The sequence below is a fragment of the Nycticebus coucang genome, unplaced genomic scaffold (assembly GCF_027406575.1).
Source record: "Nycticebus coucang isolate mNycCou1 unplaced genomic scaffold, mNycCou1.pri scaffold_49, whole genome shotgun sequence".
In the NCBI taxonomy this organism is placed as follows: domain Eukaryota; kingdom Metazoa; phylum Chordata; class Mammalia; order Primates; family Lorisidae; genus Nycticebus; species Nycticebus coucang.
This window is the reverse complement of record NW_026515580.1, coordinates 378,375-394,775: the sequence shown is the minus strand read 5'-3', so window position 1 is coordinate 394,775 and position 16,401 is coordinate 378,375. Positions and strand designations below refer to the sequence as shown.

General features: G+C 39.5%; 1 protein-coding gene across 1 annotated transcript in view; it reads left to right on the top strand.

Moving 5' to 3' along the window:
* LOC128579380 (putative ankyrin repeat domain-containing protein 20A4) overlaps positions 1–14,272 on the top strand; it is a 69,715-nt gene extending 55,443 nt beyond the window's left edge. Inside the window, exons 12-13 of the mRNA XM_053581508.1 lie at positions 11,298–11,391; positions 14,057–14,272. Of these exons, the coding sequence (XP_053437483.1) occupies positions 11,298–11,391; positions 14,057–14,247 (285 nt within the window). The 3' untranslated portion in view covers positions 14,248–14,272. The remainder of the gene's footprint in view (positions 1–11,297; positions 11,392–14,056) is intronic.
* The last annotated feature ends 2,129 nt before the right edge of the window (positions 14,273–16,401 follow it).

Here is a 16,401-nt window from a genome sequence, read left to right as displayed (position 1 = left end):
CATCCATATTGTGAATTCCTTTTCTGACATTTCAACCATTTGTTTATGAATGGCATATTCTATTGTGTCTTTTTTGTCATTCCATGGGGTTGTTAATCTACTCTGAGTATTCATATTAGCAGAGTATTTCCACTGGTTCTGCCCAATGTTTTTTTTTTTTTTTTTTGCAGTTTTTGGCCATAGCCAGTTTTGAACCTGCCACCTCCAGTACATGGAGCCAGCATATACTGCATATACTTGTCCTTGAGCCACAGGCGCCACACCAGCCACTGGTTATTTTTCACATTTTGCCTGGAGAAGCTGCTAAAGTGAAAATGGTTTGAGGGATCCCTGAGTTGTAGTTCACCATCCCTTTATGAAAAAGTTAGAACTAGTGACTGTGGCTTTTTTCCCTACACCTTTACAAAGGTCTCTTTCCACCGTGCATCCTGAGAGTCTGGGGACATGGTAGGTGTGATGGGGCTAGGTGGCTTTGTTTTGTATTCAGCCAGCCTTTATCCAGTCCTAGGGAATCAGTGGCTTTTGTCTGAAATCTTAGCTGGGGAGAGATAAAAGCAACTAAGACACCACACTCCCAAGCAGCAACAACTTGAAGAGGAGAATCAGTCTCTCCCATTTCAACCCTACCAGGGTTCAACCTTGGAGCATCCCCAGGTAGCCAGCCCAGGTCAGGAGTTCTAAACTAATTGTCCTGGGCAGCAGAATTGCTGTTCATGTGGGAGAGTTGAAAATGTCTCCAACAAGCAGACAGCAGGGGTCCACTGGCAGTTCAAATATGACTTGTTCTGGTACTCCATGGAGTCAGAAAGGCCTACCCAGCAAATGAGTTAGTGCAGGGAGGTTGGAACTCCTTCCCCACTTTTCACATCTGCCACGAGCAGTCAGTGTTAATCCTGACGGTCTGTTGCCGAGTTCCCTCCAATGAGCAAATGTGCCAGGGTTCTGCGCCTGCCAAATTCAAAGGGGAGTCAATGATTCCTTAACCAGGCCGTTGCATTCTGCCACCAGCACACAAAGGGAGCTGAATCCTGACACCCTTTGGTGCTCATTGGAAACTGGGTCATGTTTTCCCTGAGTCTGCTCCAAGGTGGGGGTTGACTCAGTGTGTGTTTTACTCCCTCAGAGAATGCAGCTCTCACACAGCCACACTCCTCCTCTGGTACCGCTGTGGGGCGAGGTTGGGCTCCCTCTAGTGGTCCATGGAAGTGGTGAGATGGCTTCCCAAAATTTTACCATGGAGGGAGCAGGGTACCTTCACTGCTGCTTTTCCACCACATAGGTCCCCAAGCATCTGCCAGCCGCTACTATGTACTTGGTGGCACTGGGCCAGTCCTCCTCCCCTTGTATCTCTCCACTTCTTCTCATGTCACATTTTTAGCGCGCCTGTCCCATGGCCCATACAATGCCCAGCCCTAGCAAAGAACCACCAGAAACTCTGAGCTCTGCAGGGGTTAGACTTCCAGACTTCTAGGCCCGGGGAAAAGATGGACTGAGAGTTCAGAATAGCAGGGAAAATACTTGTCCAACTTTTATGCCAGACAAGAAAATGGCCATGCTCATAGGTTTATTGGGTTTGTTCTGACTATTATCATTCTTTCTTTGTGGGAGCTCATGCTGAAAGCTGTCTCCGTAGAGAAGTGGCAGGAAATGGGAACCCCAAAACCATTAATGTGAAAATAGATATCAGAACAATGCTTCAGTCTAGTGATGCAAAATTTGTAACTTGATAACAGCAAAGAAATGAAGTGTGCCTCATTCAAGCAAAAGGGCACACTGCTTCTGCTGCTATGGGCACTTATGATGAAGGAAAAACAGTACATGCTGAACATGTTTGTGAGGCATTAGATGAGTTCAGCAAATCTAAGAAGTATAAATCATGAAACCTGAATCAGAAAATGTGTATTTCTCCCCACCACCTAGAGACAGATCATCAAAAGCATATGTGTTTATGAAGCAAACAATAGAGCAAATTATGTAAACTAATCAGAATGAGGAAGGCCGGTAGAACTCTCACCTTCCAAAAAGAAAAAGTTCAAGTTCCAAACGAGGTAGATGGTTCCCTTCCCACTGCTGCTTTTTCCTTTGTCAGTTGTCTGGTCCATTCTGATTTTCCAATTTTGTATGTTTCGTTAATCACAGTTATTCACCATTTTACTCTTACCTCCTACAATGAACAGAAAACAGAACTGAGGGTCACCATCTTCATCATGATTTTTATGTTCATTAGTATAATGTGTAGAAAAGAAAATGTACAAGAAAGTGTGCAGAACACTTTAGGAGATTCTAAGAAATGTCTTCTCTGTTTTCATCCTTCACTTTTTATTTTATTTTTTTTGTAAATGATTTATTTTATTTTATTATTTTTTATTGTTTTTTAATTTTTTAATTAATACTAAATCATACCTGTGTACATTAGTGTGATCATGGGGCACCATACATTGGTTTTATGAACAGTTTGACACATTTTCATTAGACTGGTTAACATAGCCTTCCTGGCATTTTCTTTGTTATTGTGTTAAGACAATTACATTCTACATTTACTAAATTTCACAAGTACCCTTGTGAGATGCACCACAGGTGTAATCCCACCTATCACCCTCCCTCCGCCCATCTTCCCCCCTCCTTCCCCTGCCTCTCCCCATTCCCCATATTCTTAGGCTATAACTGGGATATAGCTTTCATATGAAAGCCAAAAATTAGTTTCATAGTAGGGCTGAGTACATTGGATATTTTTTCTTCCATTCTTGAGATACTTTACTAAGAAGAACATGTTCCAGCTCCATCCACGTAAACATAAAAGAGGTAAAGTCTCCATCTTTCTTTAAGGCTGCATAATATTCCATATTGTACATATACCACAGTTTATTACTCCATTCATGCATCGATGGGCACTTGGGCTTTTTCCATGACTTAGCAATTGGAATTGGGCTGCAATAAACATTCTGGTACAAATATCCTTGTTATAATGTGATTTTTTGTCTTCAGGGTATAAACCTTATAAACCTAGTAGAGGAATTATAGGATTGAATAGCAGGTCTATTTTTAGATCTCTAAAGGTTCTCCAAACATCTTTCCTAAAGAAATGTATTAATTTGCATTCCAACCAGCAGTGCAGAAGTGTTGCCTTTTCTCCAAATCTATGCCAACATCTCTGGTCTTTGGATTTTGTGATAGGGGCTAATCTTACTGGAGTTAGATGGTATCCCAAGGTAGTTTTGATTTGCATTTCTCTGATGATTAAAGGTGATGAGTGTTTTTTCATATGTCTGTAGGCCATGCCCCTGTGTTCTTCAGAGAAGTTTCTCTTCAAGTCCGTTGCCCAGCCTGCGATGGGATCACTTGTTCTTCTCTTGCTTATACGTTTGAGTTCTCTGTGGATGCTGGTTATTAAACCTTTGTCGGAGACATAACCTGCAAATATCTTCTCCAATTCTGAGGGCTGTTTGCTTGCTTTACTTACTGTGTTCTTGGCTGTGCAGAGCTTTTTAGATTGATCAGGTCCCAGTAGTGTATTTTTGAAGCTGCTTCAATTGCCTGGGGTGTCCTCCTCATAAAGTACTCACCCAGACCGATTTCTTAAAGAGTTTTCCCTGCACTCTCTTCTAGTATTTTTATCGTCTCATGTCTTAAGTTTAAACCTTTTATCCAGTGAGAGTCTATCTTAGTTAATAGTGAAAAGTGTGGGTCCAGTTTCAGTCTTCTACAGGTTGCCAGCCAGTTCACACAGCACCATTTGTTAAATAGGGAATCTTTTCTCCACTGAATGTTTTTAACTGCCGTGTCAAAGATCAGATAATGGTAAGTGGCTGGATTCACCTCTTGGTTCTCTATTCTGTTCCAGACATCTACTTATCTGTTTTTGTGACAGTACCATGCTGTTTTGATCACTATCGATATATAGTATAGTCTGAGGTCTGGTAACGTAATTCCTCCTGCTTTGTTTTTATTTCTGAGTAATGTTTTGGCTATTCGAGTGTTTTTTTGATTCCATATAAAAGTAAGTATTATTTTTTCAAGATATTTAAAGTATGACAGTGGGGCTTTAATAGGGATTGCATTAAAATTGTATATTGCTTTGGGTAGTATGGACATTTTAACAATGTTGATTCTTCCCAACCATGACCATGGTATGTTTTTCCATTTGTTAATGTTTTCAGCTGTTTCTTTTCTTAGAGTTTCATAGTTCTCTTTATAGATATCTTTCTCGTCTTTTGTTAGATATACTCCCAAATATTTCATGTTCTTTGGCACTGCTTTGAATGGAATAGAGTCATTAACTGTTTTTTCAGCTTGACTATTGTTGGTATGTATAAAGGCTAATGATTTATGAGTGTTATTTTTGTAACCTGAGATGCTGCTGTATTCCTTGATCACTTCTGAGAGTTTTGTAGTAGAATCCCTGGTGTTTTTCATATATACAATCATATCGTCTGTGAAAAGCATAAGTTTGATCTCTTCTGACCCTATATGGATACCCTTGATCACCTTTTCTTCCGTAATTGTGATGGCTAAAACTTCCATCACAATGTTAAAGAGCAGTGGAGACAATGGGCAGCCTTGTCTAGTTCCTGATCTGAGTGGAAATGATTTCAGTTTAACTCCATTCAATATGATATTGGCTGTGGCTCTATATGGCCCCTATCAATTTAAGAAATGTCCCTTCTATACCAGTTTTTTAAAGTGTTCTGATCATGAAACGATGCTGGATATTGTCAAAAGCTTTTTTCAGCATCAATTAAGAGAATCATGTGGCCTTTGTTTTTTATTTTGTTCATACAGTGAATTATATTTATAGATTTATGTATGTTAAACCAGCCTTGAGACCCTGGGATAAAACCGACTTGGTCATGATGTATAATTTGTTTGATATGTTGCCGGATTCTCTTTGTTAGGATCTTGTTGAATATTTTCGCATCTATATTCATTAGTGATATTGGTGAATAATTTTCTTTTCTTGTTAGGTCTTTTCCTGGTTTGGGGATCAGGGTGATGTTTGCTTCGTAGAACTTGTTGGGTAGTCTTCCTTCTTTTTCTACGTTTTGGAACAGGTTGAGTAACATAGGTACTAGTTCCTCTTCAAAGTTTTGGTAGAATTCTGACGTGAAGCCATCTGGTCCCAGGCTTTTCTTTTTAGGGAGATCTCGTATGGTTGATGCTATTTCAGAACTTGATATTGGCATGTTCAACAGTTCCACTTGATTCTGGCTAAGTCTTGGAAGATGAAGTGCTTCCAAGTATTGGTCAATTTCCTTCAGATTTTCATATTTCTGAGAATAAAGTTTCTTGTAATATTCTTTAAAATCTTTTGAATTTCCGAGGAGTCTGTTGTTATTTCGTCTTTGTTGTTTCTGATTGATGAAATTAGAGATTTTACTCTTTTTTTGCTGGTGAGGTTAGCCAAATGTTTATTTTATTGACATTTTCAAAAAACAACTTTTTGATTTATTGATCTGTTATATAATTCTTTTGTTTTCAATTTCATTTAATTCTGCTCTAATTTTGGTTATTTCTTTTCTTCTACTGGGTTTGGGGTTGGAATGTTCTTCCTTTTCCAGTTGCTTGAGATGTCCCATTATGCTGTTAACTTCCTCTCTTTCCGTTCTCTTGAGGAAGGCTTGAAGTGCTATAAATTTCCATCTTAGGACTGCCTTTGCGGTATCCCAGAGGTTCTTACAGTTTGTGTCTTCATTGTTGTTTTGTTCCAAAAATTTGGCAATTTCCTTCTTAATCTCATCTCTGACCCAGGTATCATTCAGCATAAGGTTATTTAACTTCCATTTTTTTATATGAGTGTGCAGATTCCTGTTGTTACTGAGTTCAACTTTTATGCCACGGTGGTCCGATATGATGCAAGGAATAAGTTATATTCCTTTAAATTTACTTAGGTTAGACTTGTGACCTAAGCTGTGATCGATTTTGGAGTATGTTCCATTGGCTAATGAAAAGTATGTGTATTCAGTTTTGTTGGGATGAAATGTTCTCTAGATGTCTGCTAAATCCAAATGTTGGATGGCTGGGTTTAAATCTAAAATTTCTTTGCTCAGCTTCTTAATGGCGGATCTATCCAGCACTGCCAAAGGAGTGTTGAAATCTCCGAGTATTATGGAGCTGGAGGAAATCAAGTTGCTCATGTCTTTTAGAGTTTCTCTTATAAATTGAGGAGCATTCTGGTTGTGTGCATAAATATTCATAATTGGAATCTCATCATATTGAGGATTACCTCTAACAAATATGTAGTGACCATTTTTATCTTTCTTTACTTTTGTTGGTTTAAAGCCTATTGTGTCAGCAAATAGAATTGCAACACCTGCTTTTTTCTCATTACCATTTGCCTGAAATATGGATGACCATCCTTTCACCCTGACTCTATATTTATCTTTTAAGGTAAGATGTTACACTTATATGCAGCAAATATCTGGCCTGAGTTTTTGTATACAGTCAGCTATACTGTGCCTCTTTAGAGGACACTTTAAGTCATTCACATTAATGGAGAATATTGATATGTCTGGTAAAATTTTGGGTATCAAGTTTTTTGAAAGTCCAGTGGGGGTGGCGCCTGTGGCTCAACGGGTAGGGCGCCGGTCCCATATGCTGGAGGTGGCGGGTTCAAGCCCAGCCCCAGCCAAAAATAAAAAAAAAAAAAAAAAAAAAAAGAAAGTCCAGTGGACAATTTTAGTCCTTTCTCCACTGTGGAAGTTGGAGTTTGATCACAGTTTATGAGTGAGTTCTTTTTTTGGTAGAGGATTGGGGTGTCACTATGGAGGATAGTTCTGAGAATATCCTGGAGTACTGGTTTGGTCATGGCAAATTTCATCAACATATGAATGCCATAAAGGATTTAATTTCTCCATCATAAATGAAACTCAGTTTATATGGATACAGGATCCGGGGTTGAAAATTATTTTGCTTTAGGAAATTAAAGGTCGAGGACAACCCTCTTCTGGCTTTAAAAGTTTCAGCAGAGACATCCTCTGTCATTCTAATATTCTTCCCTTTGTAGGTCATAGATTTGTTGCATCTAGCTGCTTTCATTATTTTCGCCTTCATATTGACACTAGTGAAGTTAATTATGACATGCCTGGGGGATATCTTGTTTGGATTGAGTTGTGCTGGGGTTCTGAAACTGTCTGCTATCTGGATTTCAGAATATCTTGACATATCTTGAAAATTCTCTTTCATAAATTCATGGAGAAGGGCCTCTGTGCCTTGCAAGACCTCTTCATCACTTTCAGTGATTCCAATCAGGCGGATTTTAGCCTTCTTCAAATTATCCCAGAGCTCTCTGAGAGAATGATACATTTTTGCTCTCCATTTCTCTTCTTCTTTGAGAGTTTGGGAGTGTTCAGACACCTTGTCTTCAATGTCAGAAATCCTTTCTTCTGCCTGCTCCACTCTGTTACTGAGGGATTCTACTGTATTTTTCAGATCTTTGAGGGCTGCAAATGCTTGCTTCAGTGCATCGAAATCTTTGGTGGTTTTTGTCTTTAAATTCATTAAATTCTTGAGACAATGTTTTAATTTCTCCTCAAATTTCTAATTCTGACTTTTGAATTGCTCTTCGGATTTCTAATTCCAGATTTTCCTCCATTCAATTAATCTTGTTTGCAATCCAAATTCTGAATTTTATTTCTGACATCTCAGCCAGCTGTTTATCAATGGGATCTTCAGCTACATCTGCCATATCTGTCCTTTGGGAGTTGTTGATCTATTCTGGTTATTCATGTTACCAGAATTTTTCCGCCAGTTGTGCCCCATGATTACTTTACACCATTTGATTTTTCCTCTGGAGCCTTGTCGAGGACCCGTGCAGTGCTACAGCCTGAGATGTTGGGGATCTATTTGATGTGGTGGGACTAAGTGGTTCTGTCTTGTTTTCAGCTGGTCTCTGTTCACCCCTAGTGAAACAGTTACTCTGGGTTAAAGTATCAGCTGTGGAGTATTACCAGCAATTAAGTCACCCTGCCCTCCACAGGCAAGAATTGGAAAAGAAAATCAAACTTTCTTACAACCACACACCCAGGGCACCATTTGAATAGTCCTCAGGCAATTGGCTCAGTTCAAAAGGTCCAAATCAATTGTATCAGTCAGCACCTGCCTCAGGTGGGAGAGTTTAAAAGGTCTCTGGCAACTGGAACGCAGGGGTCTGGTGACAACTCAAATATGACTTGCTCTGGTGCTCCGTGAATTCTGGAGGACCCACCCTTGCAAACAGATTAGTCTGGGAAGTTTGATACCTTCTTCCCCATCTTGAAGTTCTGTCACACCCAGTCACTGCTAGCCCCGCAGGGCTGTGACCCAGTCAGTTGTCTCCAGTGAGCAGATACTCCAGAGGTTTGCACCTATCTACATCACAAGGAAGTCTGTGTCTGCTCAGCCAGGCCGCTGCTCTCTGCCTCTATCCATTAGGGGGTGGTGAGACCTGTCAAACTTGGGCGCTTGATGGAGGCTGGGGGGTGTTCACTTTGTTCCAGCTGCGCGCTAGATTAATGTTACTGGCCTAACAGAACAACCTTGTTGGAGTTTGTTTCTGTCCCAGCTAAATTCCTCTGCAGAGGAGGGGCTGATTTGAATTCCCAGAACCTGTGCCTCAGACCCTGTCTTTACTCCTGCAGGTTTTTATTCGCAGCACCGTCAGCTGTCAGCTCTAGCCTCCTGTCCTCCTTTGTCTATAGGCTGATGATCCCCTGAGGGCCGGGTGCATCTTATGCTCAGTAGAGTGGTCCTCTTGGTCAGCCCGCTCTGGGAGTTTCCTTGTTCTGCGCATGCTTTTTCTAGTCCTCGTGTTCCACCCAGGCCAGTACCGCCTCAGGCAAACCCTTTACTCATGGGGCCTGTGTTTCAGTCCCAAATCTGTTCTGTGGTGGTTGCCATCTGAGAAGATGCCTGGCCTCCTTTGGTTGCCCAGGGAGACAGGGGGAGTTGCTTTGGGAAATCTGGGGGTTTGCCTTTTTGTTGCTAAAGATGACTGCTGCTCTGTGCCTCGGGGCACTGCCGCTGCGGCGTGATTCCCTCTCAGCTGACCATCGTCTCCTCACTCCCATGCCACAGAATCAGCTCTGACCAGCTGCAGTCCAGGTCCTGTCCACACCCCTCGAGAAATCACACAAGACTCTGGACTCCTGGGGGACAGGCCTCCAGACCTCAGAGTGAGAGTGGAGGGAAGTGCTGGGAGCTCAGAATTGCAGGTCGTAACACGAAACTCATTGAGACCAAATGATCACATAAACATATACAAAGGCTACCAGACACATGAGCCCGTAGATGCACAGACAGAGATAGATAGACATACAGACAACACCCACGACAACAGCGACAAAAAACAACTACAATAAAAATAGTGATAAATGTAAAATAGTTGGAAAAAAGTGGTGTTCATAAAAAAGTTAAAGAAATAAGAAAGGAGAAATTAAAATTAGAAAAAAAAGGAAATAAAAATATGTCTATAAAAATCATAAAAAAATAATAATAGTTCCTCCAAGAGAATGGTGAGGAAAAAAACAGAACAAAAAAAAAAAGAGAAAAATAAAAAAAAGGCACCAATCACAAAAATATTATTCTTGTACATATGTAGAAATATACATCTGTATGTATGATGTAGGGATCAATTTTCGTAGGAATATATTTATAATGCAGTATACTTTCTGGACACCAGGAGGCACTGTGAGTAGTTTCCAGGCTTATACCTGATTCACAGTTTATACTGTTACCACGTAAGCACCCTACCTGGCCGATCGCCATTTTGGAGTTTTGGTCAAAGTTTGTCACCTAAGTATTGCACAACCTTAGCTGCTCTGTTCCAGATGGCACTCCTGTCTGACCTCCCAACTCGTTGCAGCAGTCCACGCTTCACAAATCTTTCCACTCTGCTCCGATGTTCTTCTACAAACTGGCGACTGCAGTCGGCTGTGGGGAAGGGTGTTGACTGCTGGTGGCTCCCGTGGCTGCTGACAGGTCCCGTGGCTGGAGCGCTCGGGGACCTTATTCTCAGTTTTGTGGTTCAGAGTCTCCCTTTTGAATTGGGACTTTTGAGTCCAGCCACCTGCCAGTTTTCCATGCAGCCTGAACTCCCAGCCCCCTCCAACATTCCCCACCAGGGATGCTCTGGTCTATTTAATCCCTCCTGTTGTTCTGGGGGAAGGCGTCTGCCATTTTGGATAGTTCAAAATGTCTGTTTCCCGGACGGTATCCCTTCCCTTCAGTTTTCCATTGGGCTGCCGAGCTCTCTGTGGTTTTGAGTGGCTCTCCTTTCGGGTGTCATCCTTAGCTCAGGAGTACATTTTCATAAGTTGGATTTTGCCAGTAATTGCAAGCTGCTGTCCCCCGTAAGGGAGGGGCCTGCCAGCCAGCATGGCCAAGCAGGGAAAAATCTCTAAAACAGTCTGTGGTTTTAAATTACCCCTCATATACAGCAATCTGCCAATTCGCTGAGTGTCTCCAGCTGTCCGTCCACACCAATAATCCACGCGTGGGAAAGGTCAAGACCACTCTTCCTCTCACCTGATGACTTGGGAGAGGTCGGCTACACGTCCGTCCCATCTGCCATCATGCTCCGCCTCCATCCTTCCCTCTTTATTAAGGCTTTCCATACTTTCTTGAAGTTGTTTCCTAATTGGGAAGGATTTGCACAGTGTATGTCCTGTTTACTTGCTTTTACTTCAACATAAACATAAGGCAAGTTGTTCTTATCAAAGGATATCTTTTTCTTCAACAATTTTTTCTATCAGTAAATATTTTATCACAAAACATTTTGATGTCTTCAAGGCCTTGTTTAGCTAAATGAAGCAGCATTGACATTTTTGAGCTCATACTCGACATGATGTACTCCCAAGTTGCCCATTATGCCAGTATCTAGTGTTACCACTGACATATTTCTAGAGTGAGAAATATTTTAAGGATGTAATGCCAGAAGTATGATATCCCATGTATTATATTTTTCACAATGTTGATCTGTGTTTGGTGGAGAATGCAAAGTAATGTTATGGAAGGTGTAGTAAGTTCCTTGTTGCTATATAACATGAGTTAATGTTTTGTCTTCGAATATGTTTCCTTTGGCTGCGTATGCTCAATTTACAGAATCAATAGCCATACACAAGTGGAAGGTAAGGTTCATCTCGAGAGCATATGTATAGCTGCAATGCTTTGGTTTTCAAGACATTCTTCTTTCTTTAAAGGTTAAAAAACTTTGATCTTAGAGTAGATAATTAAAATATTTTTGACAAAAATGATTAGGAAATGTTGATACCACTTATTTGAATTATAAAGTACTTTAAACTCAATGTTGATGTTAATTTTAACAGAATTTATCAGAGAATCTAACCAAGGAGGATCTTAGTGGTTCTTCTTGGACTGGCAATTCAAATGGATACAAGACAGTACCCAAACAAGTAAAGGGTAAGCACTACAACTTATGAGAAATGTCATGTGAAATAATGTTTATTGAAGAACGTGAGCACCAAAAACCATCTTGGCTTTTAGATATGTATGGTAGAAAAAAGAAAAGATGAAGCAAAACAGTGATAAATTGTATGTCTTCTCAGGTGTCAGCAACAGATGATGAAATCGAGAGTATCACTTAAGGAACTGAATCTTTAGTCCCATCTCAGTATAGTGCTAGAGCTGAGCAAAGGCAAGAAATCAGGAAGAGGACAGCTTTACAATAGGGGATGAAGAACTGGGAAAGCAGACAGTACAGAGAGTACATGGAGAGAAAAGGAGCAGATGGATGTAATGTCAAGAGTGGTACAATAAAATACTTCTTAAGTAAAAGGTAGATAAAAGTGTTAGGTGGGAAGAATGTAGTAAAATGAACTTCCAGTGCCAAAATGAGTGAGACAAGTAGCACCAACATCCTTGTTCTCCCTGTGTTTCTCACTGTTTGGAAGCCATTAAGGGCTGAGGCCCCTGTTCATGCAGAGCTGTTTGATGGAGTGTGGAGCTGTTACGTGTATGCAATTTCATGTCATATAAAGTGATGTTTCTTCATAGCATATGGTTCAATTTTATGGAAGTGGATAGAAGACAATGGGGTTATTCGTGGAGAGGTCAGGAAAGCTGTAGCCCAGTAACATTCCATTAGAAACATGGTGATTTTAAATGCCATTTCAGTGTGGAATATGTGATTGGGAGAAACTGGAGGCTGTATTCCAAGAGCTATTTTTAGGTAAAGAAATGTAGACTAATACTCTTTAAAACCAGATATTCTCAAACATTAAGAAATCAATGGGGACCATGTTAAAGATGCACATCGTGATTGAGCAGGTTTGTGATTCTACAGTCGTAATTCATTCTCATTTGTTTCCAGTACTGTTGGTCCTCAGAACGCCCTGAATAACTAGGGCGTAGAGTTCTCTGTAGAGAAATGTGTAGGAGGCGCCATTGAAGAGCACTTCCAACCTAGAATCAAGGGAAAGCATTATTTTGTTCTTATTTCTGAGCATTTTTCTAGCTGGAGGATAACACTGAATGATAGAGAAATTGAAATACTAGATATATGATGTTTTGCTAAATAAAGAGGAAAGAGGTGGTGGAAATAATCTATCAAAAGAATGCAGATGGCAGATTGCAAGATTTTTTTTTTTTTTGGCAAAGGAAGAGGGCTTGTGAGTGGGCATAGAGGGAAGAAGTTTAGCGAGGTAATTTCTCAGTTAGTGATGAGCAAACATGACAGAACTCAGTTCAGGTGGCTTCAGGAAATTTGCACACACAGAGAAGATTGGATTACTGCAGCTCCAGAGATTACTGGAAGGAGGAGGAAGTGCTGGATTGGGGCAGAACACAGGGAGGCATTTCTTTTCTCCAGAAGGATCAGGCATCTGAGATATATGTTGCATTGATACTAGTTAATCAGATCAGGTTACTTTGAACAAAGATGGCTGGCTTTTTTTGCAAATGTTATTTTTTTTTTCTATAAAGTAGTTGTTTCCTAATTCCCTTAATGTGAGATCTTCAAGAACACTAATTTTAGAAACAGTACACTTAGCATTTGATTCAATCTGTATAAAAGTATGCAAGCAAAATATGTATCCCCAAATATTCTGAAAATTTAAAAAAAGCCTAAAAGCTTATTTTTGCCTCTTATGAAATTTAATGTCATGTTCAATGAATATTCTAGTGATTTTTGAATATAAAAATTCATTAACATCTAGTAATTCTTTTTTAAAAACATTTTAACTTTTTTTTTTTTTTTTTTTTTGTGGTTTGTAGGTCCAGGGCTTGGTTTGAATCTGCCCCCTCTGGCATATGGGGCCAGTGCCCTACTCCTTTGAGTCACAGGAGCCACCCAAGATCTAATAATTATATGGCCATTCAGTGTTTCCTTTTTGATAAATAGTTCACCATAGATAGCTCAGTATATGTAATTTCTCACATACCTCTTATATGAATTGAGAAAGAAAATTAACAGCACAAAAGTAAGAGAACCTAAGAAATATTGGTATAATTGCGTCTCTTGTGGGTATGGAGAAGATCAAATTTTTAAAACTGCTATTCTACAAGGGTCTAGCCATGCAGATCGATTGAACCCTTTCTCTAATGAGAAATGGACTATGCCCTCATCTGAACTGTCATCATAGCTGTGTTTCTTCCTAAATGACGTCCACAAACTGAAGAACTTGGCAGTTAATTGCAGCCTATTGTACAAATGATGTTTTGGGTTGTAGTAAAGGCATGCTGTAAGCTTCTGCCATCGGCCTTGCCTTTTATGCTCTCTGGGTCATGATTTGCTCCTTCAAATAAAGACCACTCTTCACTCTTCTGTATGTGCACTTTTCTATATGAGTGATTTTCATTTGAAACATAATCTCACTTTTGAAGTTTTAACTGTATATTATATTAAACTTGTATTCCTATTGTCTTCAGTTTTTGTCTGTTATGCTCCTGTCTGCCCATAAATCAATCAATCCACCAATAAAAGAGAGAAAAAGCAGCCCGAAACCTAAAGTATTTATTTTCTAAGCCCAGCTTGGGGGTTCAGCTCAATAGGAACTCTCCTCCACTGTATGTTTGGCTTTGTCATATTTACATTTACACTGATTTCTATGTTCTCTTTGTTTTCCAGTGCATGTTAAGACACAACCTCAGTATCAGGTAACAATATTCATTCAGGAAATTTGCACACACAGAGAAGATTGGATTACTGCAGCTCCAGAGATTACTGGAAGGAGGAGGAAGTGCTGGATTGGGGCAGAACACAGGGAGGCATTTCTCTTCTCCAGAAGGATCAGGCATCTGAGATATATGTTGCATTGATACTAGTTAATCAGATCAGGTTACTTTGAACAAAGATGGCTGTCTTTTTTTGCAAATGTTATTATTGTTTTTGTTTTTTTTTTTCTATAAAGTAGTTGTTTCCTAATTCCCTTCATGTGAGGGAATTATTTTCTGTACATTGTGTGAAATTGTGCTTTACTTATGATACAATTTGTTTCAAAGCTCACTGGGCGCGATGCTGACATAAAACCTCCTACTCCAAAAAAAGGAGTACAAAGGATTAAAGTTAAACCAGCTGCAACAGGTAATTTTCTTTTGTTGTTGTTGTCATTCTGCCTCCCATTGTTCTCTGATTTGGCATCCCTGTCCTTGTTAGGGAAATGACAGAGGTGAATTTGGTGACTCCACAACTTTCCAAGTGCTTCTTGGAATTCAAATCTTTACGTAGAGGAGCACTTCATGTTAACATCTCAGTCATGTTTAACTTTAATTATTCCATCTTACTGATTTTACACTGATGATAACAAAGGAAGTCAGATGATCCAATTAGTAGAGTATATTTGTGTGAAAGGGTATCCTTATTAGTAAAATAATTAATCACTCCTTTATGAATTTTTTTTTTAGTTCTTAATTTTTCATTTATTGAGAGACTTTTTTTGGTATTACATATTTATTTTGGTGAAATATATAAAGCAAGTCTGGCAGAATTGTAAGAGAAAGTTGCGGTCTACAAACAAAGTGGGAAACTTTTTTAAATGAATTTTCTTTTTTTTATTTTTTTTGTTAAATCATATCTGTGTACATTAGTATGATCATGGGGCACCATACACTTGGTTCATAGACCGTTTGACACATTTTCGTCACACTAGTTAACATAGCTTTCCTGGCATTTTCTTAGTTACTTTCCATTATGAATATTTGGTAGACACAGTCTTAAAACCGTGATCCTGAAAGGTTAATAGTACAAAATAGTCCTTCCGTACTATTTACGGAATATTACACAGAAATAATGAACACCTGGAATTGTCTGTACATTATTTCCAAGGACTTTCAAAGTTTTGACAATGTATGAGTCTGGTGATAAATATTGCTGAGAATTAGTTTCTGGGTCATAAAATTGCACACAAATGGTATACATTGTATATAACATTCAGAAACTTCTTCATTTGCTCAATATTACATTTTTTTGGATCTGCTGAGAATGACACTAGTATCCTTGTTTAGTTTAAGCTCTCTATGCCATTCCAACATATGTGTACCACACTGAACTGAACACTGAATGCAGATTAAAAATGTAAATGTGATTGGGGATCCATAGGATCTTTTGTATACAGTAGGTTGTAAATATTAAAACTTACTATACTAAGCATTAAAATGGAAAGAATTATAATGCAAAACCTAGATTCTTTTATTTATTCCATAAAAATCTATATTACACTTGGGGCTGACACTTTGTGAATCATTTCTGGAACCATTCATATATTTCAGAAGTGCATTTATTTTGCAATATGGCCTGTAAGTCATCTTCTGTTTATTCATGTGTCCCTGGAATTTATCTTCCCTACAGTATTCACTGTGGTCCCTCTCCAGGGCCATTAGGATGATTAAGCGGTCCTTGAATTGGTAATATTGTAGTACCTTAGGTCTCACATGGGGCTTTCACAGTCTGACTTTTTCTCAACTCTCCATTTTAGCCCATACCCTGTGTGCCTGACTTTTCACTAGCATTACTGAAATACCTCTGGGAGTGCCCTCTGAGCCAATTCCTCTTTTTTGGACAAATGCACATCCTCTTTCAGGCTTCTCTTTCCTCCTGCTGCTTCCTGTCCTGCTCTCCCTTTCTCCTGGCCTCTCCATCTTTTCACCTTGCTCATCTCACCCTGTACTTGTCAGTTCAGACATGACCTCTAGAAAAGCCAATCTTGATGCATCTTATTCATTTTCCTTTAATCACAGTATAATTATCAAGTACAATAGATAAAAACTATGTGCCCAACAATGCTGTGGAATATTGTATCCTACAGCCTTTGGATCTGGGGAATAGAAATGGAAATAAATAACTTACAGTTCAGGTGGGGAAGGTGCAAAAGAGAAATCCGTAAGTGCTGAGGATGAGAGTAGATTCAGTGAGAGAGTAGATTCCTGTTTGACCAGGGAAAGAGCTGTAATTAACAGAGTCTTCACATAGCAATC